The 16,428-nt window shown below is 44.8% G+C and overlaps 4 protein-coding genes across 4 annotated transcripts; all 4 read right to left on the reverse strand.

Moving 5' to 3' along the window:
• Nucleotides 1–5,623: 5,623 nt before the first annotated feature.
• On the reverse strand, nucleotides 5,624–6,531 carry E1B28_000062 (uncharacterized protein; the record flags this gene model as incomplete). Its single annotated transcript, XM_043145859.1, has 2 exons — nucleotides 5,624–6,208; nucleotides 6,262–6,531. The coding sequence occupies 2 exons, from the start codon at nucleotides 6,529–6,531 to the stop codon at nucleotides 5,624–5,626; spliced, it is 855 nt and encodes a 284-aa protein (XP_043014558.1).
• Nucleotides 6,532–7,500: 969 nt separating this feature from the next.
• E1B28_000063 (uncharacterized protein) lies at nucleotides 7,501–8,370 on the reverse strand (the record flags this gene model as incomplete). Its single annotated transcript, XM_043145860.1, has 2 exons — nucleotides 7,501–7,755; nucleotides 7,804–8,370. 2 exons carry the CDS (start codon nucleotides 8,368–8,370, stop codon nucleotides 7,501–7,503), a joined length of 822 nt encoding a protein of 273 aa, XP_043014559.1.
• Nucleotides 8,371–8,454: 84 nt separating this feature from the next.
• E1B28_000064 (uncharacterized protein) lies at nucleotides 8,455–8,922 on the reverse strand (the record flags this gene model as incomplete). The annotated part of the gene is made up of 1 exon (XM_043145861.1): nucleotides 8,455–8,922. The coding sequence occupies one exon, from the start codon at nucleotides 8,920–8,922 to the stop codon at nucleotides 8,455–8,457; it is 468 nt and encodes a 155-aa protein (XP_043014560.1).
• A 4,805-nt stretch (nucleotides 8,923–13,727) lies between these two features.
• E1B28_000065 (uncharacterized protein) lies at nucleotides 13,728–15,343 on the reverse strand (the record flags this gene model as incomplete). The annotated part of the gene is made up of 10 exons (XM_043145862.1): nucleotides 13,728–13,943; nucleotides 14,013–14,136; nucleotides 14,203–14,290; nucleotides 14,352–14,504; nucleotides 14,563–14,641; nucleotides 14,695–14,716; nucleotides 14,774–14,806; nucleotides 14,855–15,095; nucleotides 15,162–15,180; nucleotides 15,254–15,343. 10 exons carry the CDS (start codon nucleotides 15,341–15,343, stop codon nucleotides 13,728–13,730), a joined length of 1,065 nt encoding a protein of 354 aa, XP_043014561.1.
• Nucleotides 15,344–16,428: the final 1,085 nt, after the last annotated feature.

A 16,428-nucleotide genomic window follows, 5' to 3' on the forward strand; every position in this document is an offset into this window, starting at 1 on the left:
TCGATCTCGTCATATTTGTTATTGTAGTAATCTTGTAGGTCTCAATAGTGGTTCTGGAACTCAGTGAGCTCTTTGTTAACGCTCTGATGCTGACCCCAGAGGTAACCATATTCAGCCTTCTATTTATTGATGTTGCTTGCATGGTGTCAAGTTTTGACATAGTTCCAGAAATCTGAATGATTCACTCATCTCTCTGTACACAGACAACTAACCGGGAGTCAGACTCCTCAACAATGCCCTCACCACAGTGAAGTAAAAACATTTTGCATATATTGCATTCACTAATGTGTACAATCTGATTAAATTGGTGTGATTACACCAACCACAGGTCACAAACTCGCTGCACTCTGAGTACTCCTCCATAGCACTTCATGTGCTATCAGGACTCCTCCCATCCTCACACTTGATTGTTTCAATCTCTGCGATCATTCTCCCTTCAATTCCTTTGGTTCCTCACCATCGACCACTCTGTCTGACTCATGATCGCTGTAGACCATTATAGATAGAGAGGCCCCTGCCCCTTGACCCCTTACCCCTTAAGTAGTGTAGTATATAAGTACTCCAAGTGTACAGTAGAACTTCACTCTTGTCTGGTCAATTCTACCTAGGAGTCATTCTTTTCCACTTCAATTGTCAGCTTGTCTCACCCAAGGATCAACTCCTGACAATAGACAAGAGTACCCCAGGGGCGACCTGACCTTCTCTACTCTCACCAACCTTTAGTTTGGAAACCTCTCATCTTGATCGCTGTGCACATGTCTGCCACCTTAGATCAGGATACCCACATGAACCCCAACATCTCTCAACATGCTGGACCGGCTCTCCCCAATCCAGAAGTCCTCACTCAAGGAACTGAAGAATGGTTCCAGGGTCTTAACGCACAGCAGCAGGACAGGGAACTCAATGTCAACATTTAGCGACAACTTAGCCAGTTGAATACTCAGAACGAAGTCATTGCTAGGTTACTCGAGAAGAGTCATAGCTGGAGTAATGAAAAATCCTCTGCTACAAAGCCCAAAGCCTTCAACAGAACCCCCGAAGGCATCAATCCCTTCTTCACCCAGCTCTATATTTATTTTCAAAGAAATCCTGAGAAATACACTGTGGACCATATGAAGGTCCTTGAAACCCTTGCCCATCTGACTAACGGAGTACTACCTCCTAAATGAGTGGCTAATAAAATCTGGGAAATTGAGAATGGATGGTGGCCAGCGTCATTCAATGACCTAAAGGCAGAAATCCGTCGAGATTTCGCTGGTGGTGACCAGAAGGATATAGTACAGAGGAAGCTCCACAGCCTGGTCCAGAAGCCTAACGAGTTGGCTAGTCAATTCTTCCTCAAGTTCGAGGAGTACTGAGCTGAGTCCAGGCTCGAAGAAGAGGGACTCCTCATGCTTTTAAAAACGAATCTCAAACCGTTCCTCATTAGCCATATCTATGCCATGGATTCTATGCCACAGACCTACGACAAATGGAAGGAAGCAGCAATTCGGTTCGACCTTCAGAAGCACAGTGCACGGACTCTAAGAGCAGAGCATAATGTGCGTACTCCAGCAGCAAAACCTGCAGCAGCAGTACCCTGGAGTACCAACAATCCTTTCCGGAATCAGGTATCAATGGTACCCACTGTGTCAACCGTGACCTCGGGACCTGCAGAAGCTAAAACAGGAACCGGTATAACCTTCGGAGGTCAAGGATGACCTATGGAAATTGATCAAGCCCCTGCTCGTCCTAACGCTTGGAATGCAAACCGTCAGTGTTACAACTGTCAAGAAGTCGGCCACCTTGTGCAGGACTGCCCTCATCCCAGGGTTAATCGCATGTCTTGACTTCTTAACGAAATCCAGTCATTTAGTACTGCAGAGAAAGCAGAGTTCAGGAAAATTGGAGAGGAGGCGGGTTTTTAAAACCCCTTAGGAAGAAAGATACGCCACCTAAGGGATCCTTTGTCTGTAAATCCAATAACAATTGGTTCAGTGTTTGAACGAATAAGAGTGACTTGGTGAAAGACGAAGATGTATCAGAAAAACCCATGCCCAACTTATCGCCAAAAGCAAAAAGGGACAGAGTACCTTGGCGAGTACCTGCTCGAGTACCCCCTAAAACTAGTAATCCTGAACTCCCTTACCCCACATCAAAGAAGGATGCCTATTGGATCTATTGGAATTTGTGTCACAATGAGGGAAAGGGACGACATCTCCTAAAGAAATGGTCGCATGAAAGCAGGACATCTGAAGTCGACAACGACTTAATACGCAATATTCTCCAGATGACAATCCAAGATGCACTTTTGACCATTAAACAGCTAAAAGAATCTGTTCGATGGATCCAGAAGATTCAAGGAGATTCTGTGTTAGTGCTGACGACTCTGGAGACCCTTAACTCGCACAAAGGACTTGTTACTGAAGCCCTCCTCAATTTGTGGAGCCACTGGTTGCTACATCAATAAGGCGTTTGTGATGGACAAAGGACTCGAATTGAATGAGTTAGCTCGGCCAATTCCTGTCTATAACGCCGATGGTACTCCTAATCATGCAGGCAGGATTTCCCACACAGCCAAACTTCGAATTACGATCCAGGATCACACTGAAGTCACCACGTTTGCTGTAACCAATACGGGAAAAAGCAATGTGATCATAGGGTATAACTGGCTTCGGCATCATAACCCAACGGTGGACTGGAAAAAGGGGACCCTTCAGTTTAATCAATGCCCGCCAGAGTGTAAACGTCGCTGAATGTGGCAAATATGGAAGGAAGAAGATACTGAAGATATCGAAAAAGAGGATTGAATCTTCATGACGCAAATTCGCTTCGAAGAGAAAGCGGAACAGATTCGCGCAGCAAGGAGCATAGTGATGGAACTAGCTGCCCAGTATGCGCAGGAACAAGGAAAAAAGACAATAGAAGAAATGGTACCCCTGGAGTACCTTGAAAAGTACCGCTCGGTATTTGAAAAGGGAGATTTCAACTCCTCACCTGAGTGGAGGAAGTGGGACCATGCCATTGAACTCAAGGAAGGCTCAGAACCCTTCAAGAGTAAACTGTATCCACTATCAGCAGAGGAACAGAAGGAACTCGATGTGTTTATAGAAGAACACCTAAAGACTGGACATATTCACCCATCCAAGCCCCCCATATCCTCGCCCTTTTTCTTTGTAAAAAAGAAAGACAGGAAACTGCGTCCAGTACAGGACTACCGGAAACTGAATGCAATGACGATCAAGAATCAGTAGTCCATTCCCCTCATCTCCGACGTACTCTATAAACTCCAGAATGCCAAGATTTTCACAAAATTAGATGTATGATGGGGATACAATAATATCAGGATTGAAGAAGGGGACGAACAAAAGGCAGCATTTGTGACCAACTGGGGCCTTTTTGAGCCCCTAGTGATGTTCTTTGGCCTAACAAACTCCCCCGCAACCTTCCAAACTATGATGAACGAAATCTTTGCAGATCTCGTTATCGCTGGAAAGGTTATTGTCTACATAGACGATATTCTGATCTTCAGTGAAGACATGGACTCACACAGAGAAACAGTGGATGAGGTACTCCACATTCTACAGGAGCATAACCTATACTTCAAACCAGAAAAGTGCGAATTCCATAAAGCTGAAGTGGAGTACCTGGGTTTAATTGTTGGGAATGGCTGTCTACGTATGGATCCTGTAAAGGTTGATGGAATAAGAAAGTGGGAAACGCCTGAATGCCTTAAGGACGTTCAAAGCTTTCTAGGCTTCACAAATTTCTACCGAAAGTTTATTCACGGGTACCAACCCTTGAATGACTTGACAAAAAAGGAGCATGTATGGAAGTGGGAAGGCCCCGAGCAGAAAGCATTCGACTCGCTAAAGGACGCAGTATGCTCAGACCCGGTACTCCATTTCCCTATCAATCATGCACCATTTAGGATTGAGGCAGATAGCTCGAACTTTGCAACAGGAGCAATCTTATCCCAGAAGCAAGAGGATAGGTGGGTGCTGATCGCATTTCTATCGAAAGGACTGAACGAAACTGAGAGAAATGTTAGGAGTCATGCACATTCACAGACTCACTACAACTATCAGGACTAGTGGGGATTAGAGGCAAAGTGTATATAGTTAGAATATCTACTTGTACAGTAGGTTTGGTGAATGTTAATGATGATCTTTGCAAAGCAAAGGGTGCTTGGGTGGTGTCTTTGAGGGGTTTGATGCTTGTAATAATGTTACAAGGCCGTAATTGAGGTTGTTCACACAGTGAGTGGGCTTGTAAGGTTGAATATTATATATTCAGTAGTAAAAACAAGAGGTAAGAGTTCAGAAGAGAGGTAACTTGGGGGGAAAAGGGTACAAAAAATATCTAGGCTGAGGTTTCGAGAAGAAACCTCAAAGTTTATATAGTCTACTATGTATGTACTTATTTATATACTTATTTAACGAATGTGGGCTATTGTATGTATTTTGAGATGAGGTGTACATTCTGCACGGGGTTCTCGGGGAATTTAATAAAGGAGTCCCTGGGGAATGGGGCCTTCTCGGAAAGGGGTACTCGGGGTACTCGGAAATGAAGGAGTACTCGGCGAGGCTGTACAGGCTGTGTGTATGGCTGAATTGAGTGGGGTTTGTTGGTAAAAAATTATAAGGGGACTGTCCATTGGTTAGCATGCTTTGGCAGGCCAGAAAAGTGAATGGTTCGTAACAAGAAACTACGATATCCACGACAAGGAAATGTTGGCTATCATGCACACACTTTCGGAATGGAGGCATTTGTAACATATCGTATGTCTCGTAATAAGGAAGTACTACGAACACCCGAAACGTTGTCTACCAGCAGGGAACTGCTTGGCACTAGTCAACTTAGTACTTAAGGAGGTGGTTAGTTGTGGTGAACACAAGGGACTCAGAGGGAATTCTGGCAGGTAAGTCTGGTATAGACTCAGTTGATAGGTTGATTCACAGATGGGCAGTTAGACTCAGAGAAAAGAAATAGATTGAAGAATACGAGAAATACTGATAGTCAGGGAGAATAGCGAGGTTGGGAAACCAAGCAGGATAGTACATGGGTTTATATACTATTTAGCTAGCTAGTCTGGAATGTTCCACAGTATTCTACAGTATTCTACAGCATTCTACAAGATATGAGTCAGAGTGGAGCCTTCTAAATGGGTAAGTAACCTAGTCAGATGATTAGCCTTGAGGATGAATCTGTGGAGTAAGATGTCCAGGATGTCCAGGATGCCCAGGATGCCCTTGCAGCATGCCCAAGGTGTCCAGAGTGTCTATAAAAAATATATAGGGGTCCCAAAAGTGTACGGTACATTACAGCATTATCTCATGAATGGAGTACTGACCTATTTCAGTCAATCCGGAAGGTCACAGGTCACAGCCGCTCAAATTTGCGAAATTTTTCGGATGGTCACAGGTCACAGGGGGCTTGTCCAAAACCAAAAAAGTGTGACCAAACTTTTTTCTTTCTGACTGAATTCTGACCTGTAAGAGTTTCCAGTTTCGTTAAATACAATTGAGTACAAACTACAGTGAAAATATCATTCGAGAAGCATCGAAACCAGTCACTGCTCAAAGGGAGTTCCCACACTTGGCATCTCTTCTTCATCAACCGTCATGACAACGCGAAGGAGCTCTTAGAACCGCTTTGGTGTGTTCTTTTTACCTTCCCTTCCTTTTTGCGACTGATTCTTGGTCTCGGTCCTGGTTTGCGAGGCTAGACCAACAATCTCTGAATCCATCCCATTCTCGGCATTCAAGCTCAAGTCCTGGTCTTGGTCATTCACGTGCCTCCACCAACCGGTATACAACCGATTGGGCTTTCTTTCTCGCTGGCTCTTTCTCTGTGCATCTGTTGCCAAGACTTCTGCAAGTTCAGGTAGATTGCCCTCGGCTTCAGCACAGGATGAAAGCCCTGCCTGTAGTGTGCGTTCAGTATAACAGTGGTTTCTCCCGGGTTTCTTCATGACATGCACGGTCAAGTCTGCCATAAGTACGTCGCTGTCATCAAGTCCTCCTTCATCATTGAGTTCCGTTGCCTCAATATCCTCTGTTAGCTTCTCAACAGTGGCTGGGCACAGTTCATCTGTTGTCGTTGTGTTGAGTTCTCGCCAGAACTCCGGCCGGGTATGTTTTATGTTTCTAAGATTCTCACGGGCTGTGAATGACGTGAGACTTTTGTAGGAGAGATTTAGGCACCCTGTGGAACACATTTCAAATGCCTGGAAGTCAAGTCAGCTCCGTATCTACTACATGATTTTGGTACGAGACCCACCCTTTGAACTAACACAGTTTTCTGGATTGCTGAGAACGCGTTCCAAAGCCATCCAATGCTTGCATCACGCATAGGTCCAATAGAGGTGTCGAGGGACATGTCTTTGCCATGTTTCATCTGCGACAGCAAGTTGTCGACGAGCCATGCATGGTAAGAAATTTTCAACAACTGTTTGAATATGCAGTTGACCACAACATCTAGGGGTTGCGCAACGCTTGTGCATTTAGCCGGCACAAAGTTGATCAAGATAGTTGGGTGAGTTGCTTGCATCCAGCCATGAAATGCTTTTGACCAAATGTACGGACCAGACGTCAATTAGCCACAAAGATTTCTGAGTGGGAGGAAGGCCCAGCTCTTTCTTTTGACGCTCGAAATAAGGTGCGAGGATTTTGTCAACAAATCGCCACATGGTGTTCTGATTTGACCAGTGATTCAATTTAACTCCCGATGGAACAAAATCGAAGCCAGCAGTGATACAGTCACTGTAATTTGGTGCCGCAGGTGAAGGGCATACACGGGCAGTCTCGCCGCCAAACACGCATTGGATAGGAAGCATGTAACCGTCGGCTGAGATTGATAGTAGGGCTGTGAATGCCCATTTTTCCTCCAGGTCAATAAGGGACACTTGCTTTTCTCCTCATGGTGCCCATGTGAGTTTTGAGCCAGGGTTATAGACAATGGGAGTCTGGTCAGAATTGACAAACAACTCAATGGGTATGTCTTCCTCTTTGATTATGAAGACTTTTCAGTAACACGAGTCCTCACAGAGCTTTTCCCAGTCATCAGGCAACTTGTGTGCTGCCTTCGTTCCTTTTCGCTCCGACCAAGCCATCGTATCCCGGAGAAATTGACGACAGTATGACTCTGACACTCGAAAGACAGACTTGTCTTTGAACTCCTTCAGGAATAGCGAGGGTTCTTCATACTCGATAATGGCCACAATGATTGCTCATACGGAGATGAGCGAAAGCGGTGCACCCGCTTCATGAAGTCCTGTGAGCTGGCTTTGAATTTTCTTAACGAGTTGTGGGTAAGGTGTCTGTACTTGCATGAGTACAAAACCTCTAAATATCTCAACAAACATACCAGAATACCCTTGCTGCCACCATTGCCATGGCCCGGCATATTTCCCCGCTCAGCACACTTCAAGACCGAGTCCTTCCATTTTGGTTCGAGACCTGACTGGTCAATCCAGTCAGAAACTGTGCTAGTACTGAGCTGCCCAAAAGTTCGTGCATCTCATTTTTTCAACTCTCGCACGATCTCAGTAGGACTCATCCCTGTCTTTTTCGCCACAGTCTTGATCTGGGTCCAACAGAATGGTGTCAACCAATTCACATATCTTGCAGGGCGCTTTTCGTGAACCGGGTTCTCCAATAGTTTATGACCAGCAGCCTTCCTCGTTTTCAATTTTATCTTCTCAGCAATGGCCCGCGCTGGTCGTGACTCTTCCGCAACATCAAATGCCTCTGTAATATCATGAAGGTCCATGGTCTATAAGTATATGAGTGTTTGGTCCTCGTTGAGAAGTTGGACACAGACTTTTTGTCTCTTGGGCAGCTGACCATCCTCATCTCTTATACCCTGGACAATCTCTTGTTTTCGTTTTCGCGCTCGACTTTTCTGCTTCCGCAGTCGATTCTGTTCTCGCTTTTCCTCTTCCATCCTCATTTTCCGGCGCTCTGCTTTCATCATCGCAGCCTCAAATCGCTCATTGTCAGCTTCAGCCTCGTGCTTCAAACGGTCCTCATGTTCCTCCTTCGTCTCTCTTTTGAAGTAACGGAGCAGTCCCTCAGCCTTTGATCTTTTCGGAGATTGGTCAAGATTGGACTCAGTGTTGACAACCTTCCTTTTACAAGCCATGTCACCAGTGATGGATCCGTTGTCATCATTGTCGGATTCAGATTCAGATGAGTAGTGAACTAGTGGATTTCTGGATTGTGGTGGTGAGTTTGGCGAGACGGAGAACGGAAATTCTGGAAGATCTTGGTCATCACAACTCGGCTTGTCATTGTTGTCAATATTCTCGTTTGGTGGTGAAGATTCAGATGGAAATCTAAATGAGAACTGACACTCCAATGATTCATTGTGGAAGTCCTGTTTATTCATGTAAGTTCCGAAGCTCATTTACAGTAGCAGGTCCATAGCTACCTTTGCCTGATGCCGCTCAATCACCCTCAACAGAATATTCAATCATTCATCGGCAACTGCCTTGGCGTCAAGTAATGGATATTTGGCTGGATTGAGATGATGTCCAAGAGCATTGACAGCAAGAATTCCGCAAGAGAATCCATCACGCTGTACCGTGCTCTTCATTGTCTCCCATTTGAATATCCTGCTTGTATGCTGATATACCCACCAGCTGTACGTATCCTTCAAAACCTGATTCATCTTCCACCCTAATGAACATCCATAATAGAATTTCTGTTGTCGAAAATCAACCACAAGCCCTACCCAGTGGTTACCACCGACATTTGCCACTGTTGCCAAGCACTTTCTCATCCCCGTCGCAAGTTCCTGTGCCTGATTCCGAAGCCAAGCCTCATGTTTATCATTCACATATTGGTCAGGTGTCGAGTAGGCACTCCTCACGGCCTGAGCATGAAAGCTGTCAACTAATAAGGTGTCGGAGGAAGCGGTGAGGCCCAGTTCATTCTGCATAAGTCCAATCATCTGATTTTCATGAATTGTCCCCAGCCATTCTGTCGTACAGTAATCTCCGAGTCGATGGATTGCATCATAGTCAGAGAATCCTCTGATGTCCCCTGTACACACGACAGATTTGAGTGCTGTTTCCGCTTTACGTATCAAGCGAAGACTTGGTTTGGATTAGCATGTCTGTCTGCGCTGCTCCAGAGTGTTGAATATGCCATTCCACTTTCGCTTGACTTCGTGTAGTTTGATCTGACATTGCCAGAATGTGACAAGCCACAGAGGGTAGAACTTACCACTCTGGAGTAGACTGTGTGGGCAAGTGACGGAGTGGATATTTTTCAGGTCGAGGGCTTTAGAGATTGTATGAATGACAGATGCATGGGGGATTGGAATTTCCCGTGGATCGAATGTCGTGCAGTTCGGAGGTGCAGCATTCAGAAACCGATGAGTTTCTGTGATGGTTGTTAAATCTTGTTGTATAGGTAGAGGGTATTCAAGGAATTCTGAAATAGAGAGTCGGCTACTTGGAAAAGTTGCGTTCTGAACCTCGAGTGGTATGGTTGGGACCATGTTGAAGATGAAAGACAACCTTCCAGTATCAGATAAAAGTAGCCTGCAAGCTCCACATATCTCGCCCTATTATCTACCACTAATGTAAAACAATACTGATACTCAGGGTATAAGTGAGTTCCATTGTCTGTCCGAAAATTTTGGTTTGGTCACGGGCAGGTGGCTGTTGATCCGGATTCTCAAATTCAGATGAGGGGGTCACACGTCACACCCCCATCCGGATTGACTGAAATAGGTCAGTATGTTGAGGATCGGCTGATCATGGTTGGCTGTGGTCGCTCCGACATCACCGTTAGTCCCGAGTCCATGTGGTATATAGCATATTTCATATTGTATTCCCTTATATAGTACTGGATATGTACAAATACGAGCCTTTCTGTCCTTTTCCCCCGTCGTCTCCCTCTGTCGACACCGTCCCTTCTACAGAGTACAATTCAAAATCTGGACCGATCACCGAAATTTACAATACTTCATGACGCCAAAAACCCTCAACTGACAACAGGTGAGATGGTCGGTGACTCTAGCAGATTACGACTTTGTACTGGTTCATAAACCAGGAAAATTGCAGACTAAACTGGACTTACTTTTGAAACGAAAGGGCCATGAGAGGGGGGAAAATGATAACAGAGACATTGTCCTTTTAAAACCCGAATTCCTTTGTGCCATTCACGCTACAAGTACCAAAGGTACTCCTGGGGATCACTTTCTGGAAGAAATCAAGAGACACAAGGCAAAATGGGAAGTTAAGGTCTTGGAAATGGAAGAAAACAAGGGCAATGTCAAGAACCATTTTCATCATGACACCTACTTTGCAGGACACCCAGGGCAGGCAAAAACCACCGAATGTATACTACGATATTATTGGTGGCCCACAATCTATCGGGATGTCAAAGCATACACTAGGGGATACCCTACCTGCCAGAGAACAAAGACCTTTCCCAGTAAACCGCAAGGACTTTTAAGTCCTAACATCGTACCTAGTCAACTGTGGCAGTATATATCCTGCGACTTGATCACCAAGTGTCAAGAATCGAATCATTCACTTTCCAGGGCATGTCCAGCTGCAAATAATCCCCAGAAATCGATTTTTGGGCATCCTGGGCATCCTTGCCATTCTAGAAACCTTGACATTTGGTCATTCCCAGTCATTCCAGTCATTCCCAGTCATTCCAGTCATTCCCAGTCATTCCAGTCATTCCCAGTCATTCCAGTCATTCCCAGTCATTCCAGTCATTCCCAGTCATTCCATCTTATTTCCTATTGGCTAAGTCTTATCCCCATGTAGATAGCTCAGTAGTATATAAACCCACCATGTATCTAGCTTTTTCCCCAGCCTTGTAATTTTAAACCCTCCATTTGTTTTGTCTCTTGTGCTTTCTGTTTTTCTCTCTCTCTCCTCAGTGTTCCCAAGTGTTCCCCCAAATATTCCAGTGTCCTCAGCCCCAGTATCTTTTCCAGTGTGCTACAAGTGCTTCCAAACTCCCTCCCAGTATTCTCTAGCAAGTGTTTACCATTGAGTAAATCTTGCCGCCTCGGCAGTCCCTATCGTTTAGCTTGCCACATAAGCCTTAAAACCCCACTAGTTGGGTGCAGTGGTTCTAAGGTTGAACGGTTCGTTTCACCAAGCTCCCAGAGGCTCATGGGTACACCGCTATACTGGTAGTGGTTGATCGACTTAGTAAAAGAGTACGCACTGTACCCACTTATGACGAAGTTAATAGCGAAGGAATTGTGAAGCTCTTCCTTGATCGGGTTTGGAGAGATTTTGGCCTCCCAGAATGGGTGATCAGCGATCAGGGTATGGTATTTATCTCCAAGTTCTTGAAGGCGCTGTACAACATCCTGGGTATCAAGATGAATGTATCGACAGCCTACCACCTGCAAACAGATGGCCAAATGGAGCATGTCAACATGGAAATCAAGCAGTACCTGCGGGTCTTTTGTAATTGGAGACAGGACGATTGGGACGAATAGATTCCCATGGCAGAATTCTGTTACAACGACTGCACCCATAGTTCGACCAGGTACTCCCCGTTCTATCTGACGTGTGGCTTCCACCCCTCGAAAGGCAACCGAACCATTCACAAAGACAAACAATGAAACAGCGGAAGAGTTCTTTACCCAGCTTAACCAAGCACGCGATGACACACAAGGATGCCTTCGTCGCAGTGCAGAACTCATGAAGGAGTACTACAATGCCAAACAGAGACTGGTAGAGGACTATAAGCCTGGAGACTTAGTTTACCTCGAAGGGAAGAACATTAGAACATTAGAACAGAATGGCCTTCGTCCTACAAATTGGACCTCCCCGCAACATGGAAGTGAGTGCACAGTGTCTTCCATACAGTACTCCTCACCAGTCACCAACCTTCCGTTGCTGAGCACCAAGAAGAAGATGTGTCCCGAGAACCAGCAAGTGTTGAGGACGGCAAAGCTGTATGGGATGTGGAAGAGATATTGGACTTCAAGATGGTGTTCAATCATTGGACAAAAGCTTCCATCTTACACTACCTCGTCAAATGGCTCATTTATCCATTATCGGAATCCACATGGGAACTGGTTGACAACCTTGGCGATGGTTGTAAGAAGATGATTGAAAAGTTCCACTGTTTCAACCTGAGTGCTCCAGGGTGGATTAATGCAATCCTGCCATTTCGACTGCAAGAAAATTACACCAAAAGTACTCAGAAAAGTCAGCCTTGGGTATATGGTATAACGACGAAGCCTTCGAGGGCGAAGGCCCTTAAGGGGGGGGGGTAATGTCACAAACTTGCTGTACTCCGAGTACTTCTCCATAGCACTTCACATGTTATCACGACTCCTCCCATCCTCGCGCTTGATCGTTTCAATCTCTGCGATCATTCTCCCTTCAATTCATTCAGCTTCTCACCGTCGACCACTCTGTCCGACTCGCGATCACCGTAGACCATCATAGATAGGAAGGCCCCTGCCCCTTGACCCCTTACCCCTTAAGTAGTGTAGTATATAAGTACTCCAAGTGTACAGTAGATCTTCACTCTTGTCTGGTCAATCCTACCTAGGAGTCATTCTTTTCCCCTTCAATTGTCAGCTTGCCTCACCCAAGGATCTACTCCTGACACCACAACTCTGAGCAATAATAGGGCTTTCAGTTTGGAGTGCTTCCTTCTCTAAAAAGACACTGTCAAGGTTGAAATTGAATTTTGGATGTTATCAGATATGAGAAAGTATCAAGAGGAATGTGAGTGCCTGGGTTTTTCTCCTTCATTTTTTCCTTTTTATATCAGTTTCTCTTTCTCTTTTGGTTCTATCCTAGATCTATCAATTTGGGGGAGTTTCTGCCATTCAGGTTCTCCTTTTAATTCTAGGTACCAGTCTGGTGCAGCTAATTATTTACATTTGCTTTAAAGCTCCACAGTAGCATCACCAAGGTTCCACAGCACATGGAAGAATATTTTCTTCCATCCCAGTGGTGGCCAATAATTTCAACAAGCATGTTTTTTCCATAAACCTGTTTCTCCTAGTTCTGTTCTCCATATTTATTCACTAAAATCATTCAACTTTAGATGCTCAAAGCCTGTCACTAACCAGTGGCTATATATTTCTGGAGTACAAAAAATGGTAGAGTTAAGGAACAGCCATATTCTGTAGATCTGACTGATTGTTCATGTGAATTTGAAAGGTTGGACAGAACATGTAACAGTTATAAGACTTTTGAGAATACAACAGCAGCTGGGTTGTTGTCATTTGGTCTTGGCACTCAGGTTGGTTGAAGCCCCTGTGCAGTGAAAATACACAAGGTGGTGTGGGTTGGATTGAATGCAAGGCCTCTGCTCTCCAAACACCTAACAGAGAGGTTTTCCATGGGGCATGGCAGGATGATTACTACTTTACCATCCCACACCCCCATGCATATGGGTTCAATGACCAACTCAATTCAAGCCTGATACTCTCATCATAATGGATAACAGATTATATAGTCCTTAAAAGATGGGAATATTTTTAGAGAAGAGTATTATTATGAATACAGGAACCTGTAGCCCTTCAAAAAGTGGCCCACTGTGCAGGCATGGGGAACCCACACTATAATGCCCACAGGACCCCCAGCCACTAATACTGAATGATTGAAAAGGTGAATACCATTACAATAGCCATAGAGCTGTAATCCAAGCTTCCCATTATAATGTTTGTAGAACTGCAATACAGGGATTTATTATAATATCCTTACATGGTTTGTTGGTTCTTTATTACTCACTTGCCTACTAGACATTGCCCTTTGCTTTCAAACCATCTTCCTTCCTATCCAAAGCTTCATTGCTTGGTTGTTGCTGTAACTGCACTGACTGGCTCTGTGACACCACTGACACTGCAGATATACCAGGGGCAAAGTGCATTGTTGAGTGTGCCATGTCACCTTGAAAGGTATCCATGGCTTTTCCCTTTGCCAGTCTTGTGATGATCAATGTTGGTGCAATACCCTGGACCCATTCACATTCCCATTAGCTCTCACATACAGTATTAAGATGGAAGCAGCACTGAGGACTAACCGCAGCCTGAACACAAAGTGGACTGATGTCAAATGGAATAGAGCCTTGAGCATCCGGATCATAGGCATAATTTATAATTGTCTGAACCAGCTGGACAGAAGGGTAGAGGATACCAGATTCCAGGCTGGGGTAGGGTGAGATTGAGCACTGTTTCTGACCATACAAATAAAAGAATACCAGGAAAACGCACATGATGGCAACTATTGTTTTGTACCTCTTGCTGACATTTCCACCTATTATTGAGCGTGCCTCATGGGTAACATACCAGATTCTCCCAGCTGTAAGGGAAGCCAATGATGGTCAAAGACAGTTTATTAATCTTAAAATAACTGAATCTACCTGTTAGTAGCGTGAGGAACCCATTGAACGACATGTTTGCAAGGAAGTATCCAGAGTTGATATTATTTCCAATCTGATAAATCCTCACATTTGAGTCAACATCCATGTTAGACCCAGCAACTGCACCCATAATAGTACTTGCTAGTCCGATAGCTGAAAAACAAGTACAGGATTAGTCATTTCACTGAAAAACAGTCTGATAACAACCCACCATTTATTACAGCTGATACAAGTATCAGAGGAATCCCAATTTGCTGCCTTGAGTTCCAAATGACATAACACCGGTGAATCTAGAAGTCCCCTTCAAACAGAAGTGAGGGCTTATGGGGGGAAAAGGCCTCACAAGCATTGTGTCAGTAATGAAGCTTTATATGGAGGAGAAATTGGTCAGCCATATTTTACTTAAAAAATGGGAAACTTACTTCTGGAGTACAGGCAGGACATTCAGAATTGTACTGACATGGAAGGTAAGTACTGTGTAAAATGAAGGGCTCTGAACTTACAAATGAGCAACCTTCACCATATCGTGAGCATTGTACCATATCAATGGTAGATAATCTTTGGATTTTGCAGCATCAAAGTCAATTATCGACTGTCGAATCAAACTCCATGCTTGGATGATAACAAGTATGGTCATCAAAGCGAATAGGGTTATTGTCCAGCATAAAAATAGTTTTCGATTGGGCCGGTGAAGCTGACGAGCCAGAGAGCGAACAGCAATGCCGAATAGTAGAATATAAAAACCTGGAGTCCCCCAGTATAACCATTTATATCAAGGATGATGAACCAACCATAACGGCAAGCACGCACCATAGACTAAGAACATGGCCTGCAGGTCAAGATGGCATTCAATGAGTATCATGAAAAACATAAGTGTCTGATCCGTCCAACAGTGGACTCACCGACAGTGTGCTAATGGGGTGCACAATAATTTGTCTGGTGCTCAAAAACGGAGCCAGTTCTTCTTCAGGCGAGATTGACGACGAAGCCATAGTGTGGATTAATTTTCCTTGAGAGGTGGGGATACTTCTTAATACTTATAGGTGTTGTTGAGGTGACTTGACAGATCTAAAAGAGTTGTAATCTCCACTCGCGGCTCCTCTCGTGTTACGATAAAAACGTATAAGGTTCAACACTTCCGGATACCAGGATAGTTTGTGCCTGAACTACTCATGACTCATGTTGGAGCAATCAACCGTCAAAGGAAATATTGACCATAATAGGCTTCAGCGGATGTCGGCTGCTATAATCGAGTTCATTGCATCAAAGGTGGCATATCATATGCTCTTACCAAAAGAACGGAGTTTTATCTTTGGTTTATCCAAGAGATGACAACGGACCAATAGTCCGTTGTCCATTGAGTGAAAACCGCCACATAGCGCCTAAATCAAGACCATTCTTCGACGTTAAGGTGATATCCCGAAAACTCGCTTTATCAACCACATGTTCTGTTCTGAGAACCATGTATATCATCAAAGAAGGTACATTTCAGACCGAGATTTTTCAAAGTATTATCTGAGAGGTAATCACCATTGCGAGGACACAGACGAGGTTAACGCATCGTCAATGAGAGTCTCCCAAGAACTCCCGAGAACCACCCGCCGGAGACCGGGATATATGATAACATACCATCCTTCGAATCGAATTTCCGCGGCGAGCCCGCTGAGATGAGATCTCCCTACTCGCATGCTCGAAGACCAGTAATTGTACCGCCCTCGTCGAAATCAGTCTAGCAGGTTTAGAAGTAGTCACGCATATTGCTTGGAATCTTTGAAACCTATAAGCCCGAGGCTACACCGAATTGGCGACGAAAGCCGTTCTGAAGCAGAGGGATTTCCCGCCGAAGTCCCGAAGCTACCGACTTGCTATTGACCATAGATATCTGAGTCCCTTGCTCGTCCGTGCAGAGTACCCGACCCGGCTCAAATTAAAGGCGTCTACCTGATCATCTCGGTGGCTCATCAATATGATCGCGCTAGTGAACGTACCTTAGGTTGGTAACCATAGTAGCGGTTTGAGGGTGATGAAAGAACGGATACAACGCAGTGCAATGATGCCGGAAACTGTTGTCCAGGCT

This window comes from Marasmius oreades, chromosome 1, assembly GCF_018924745.1.
Source record: "Marasmius oreades isolate 03SP1 chromosome 1, whole genome shotgun sequence".
NCBI lineage: Eukaryota > Fungi > Basidiomycota > Agaricomycetes > Agaricales > Marasmiaceae > Marasmius > Marasmius oreades.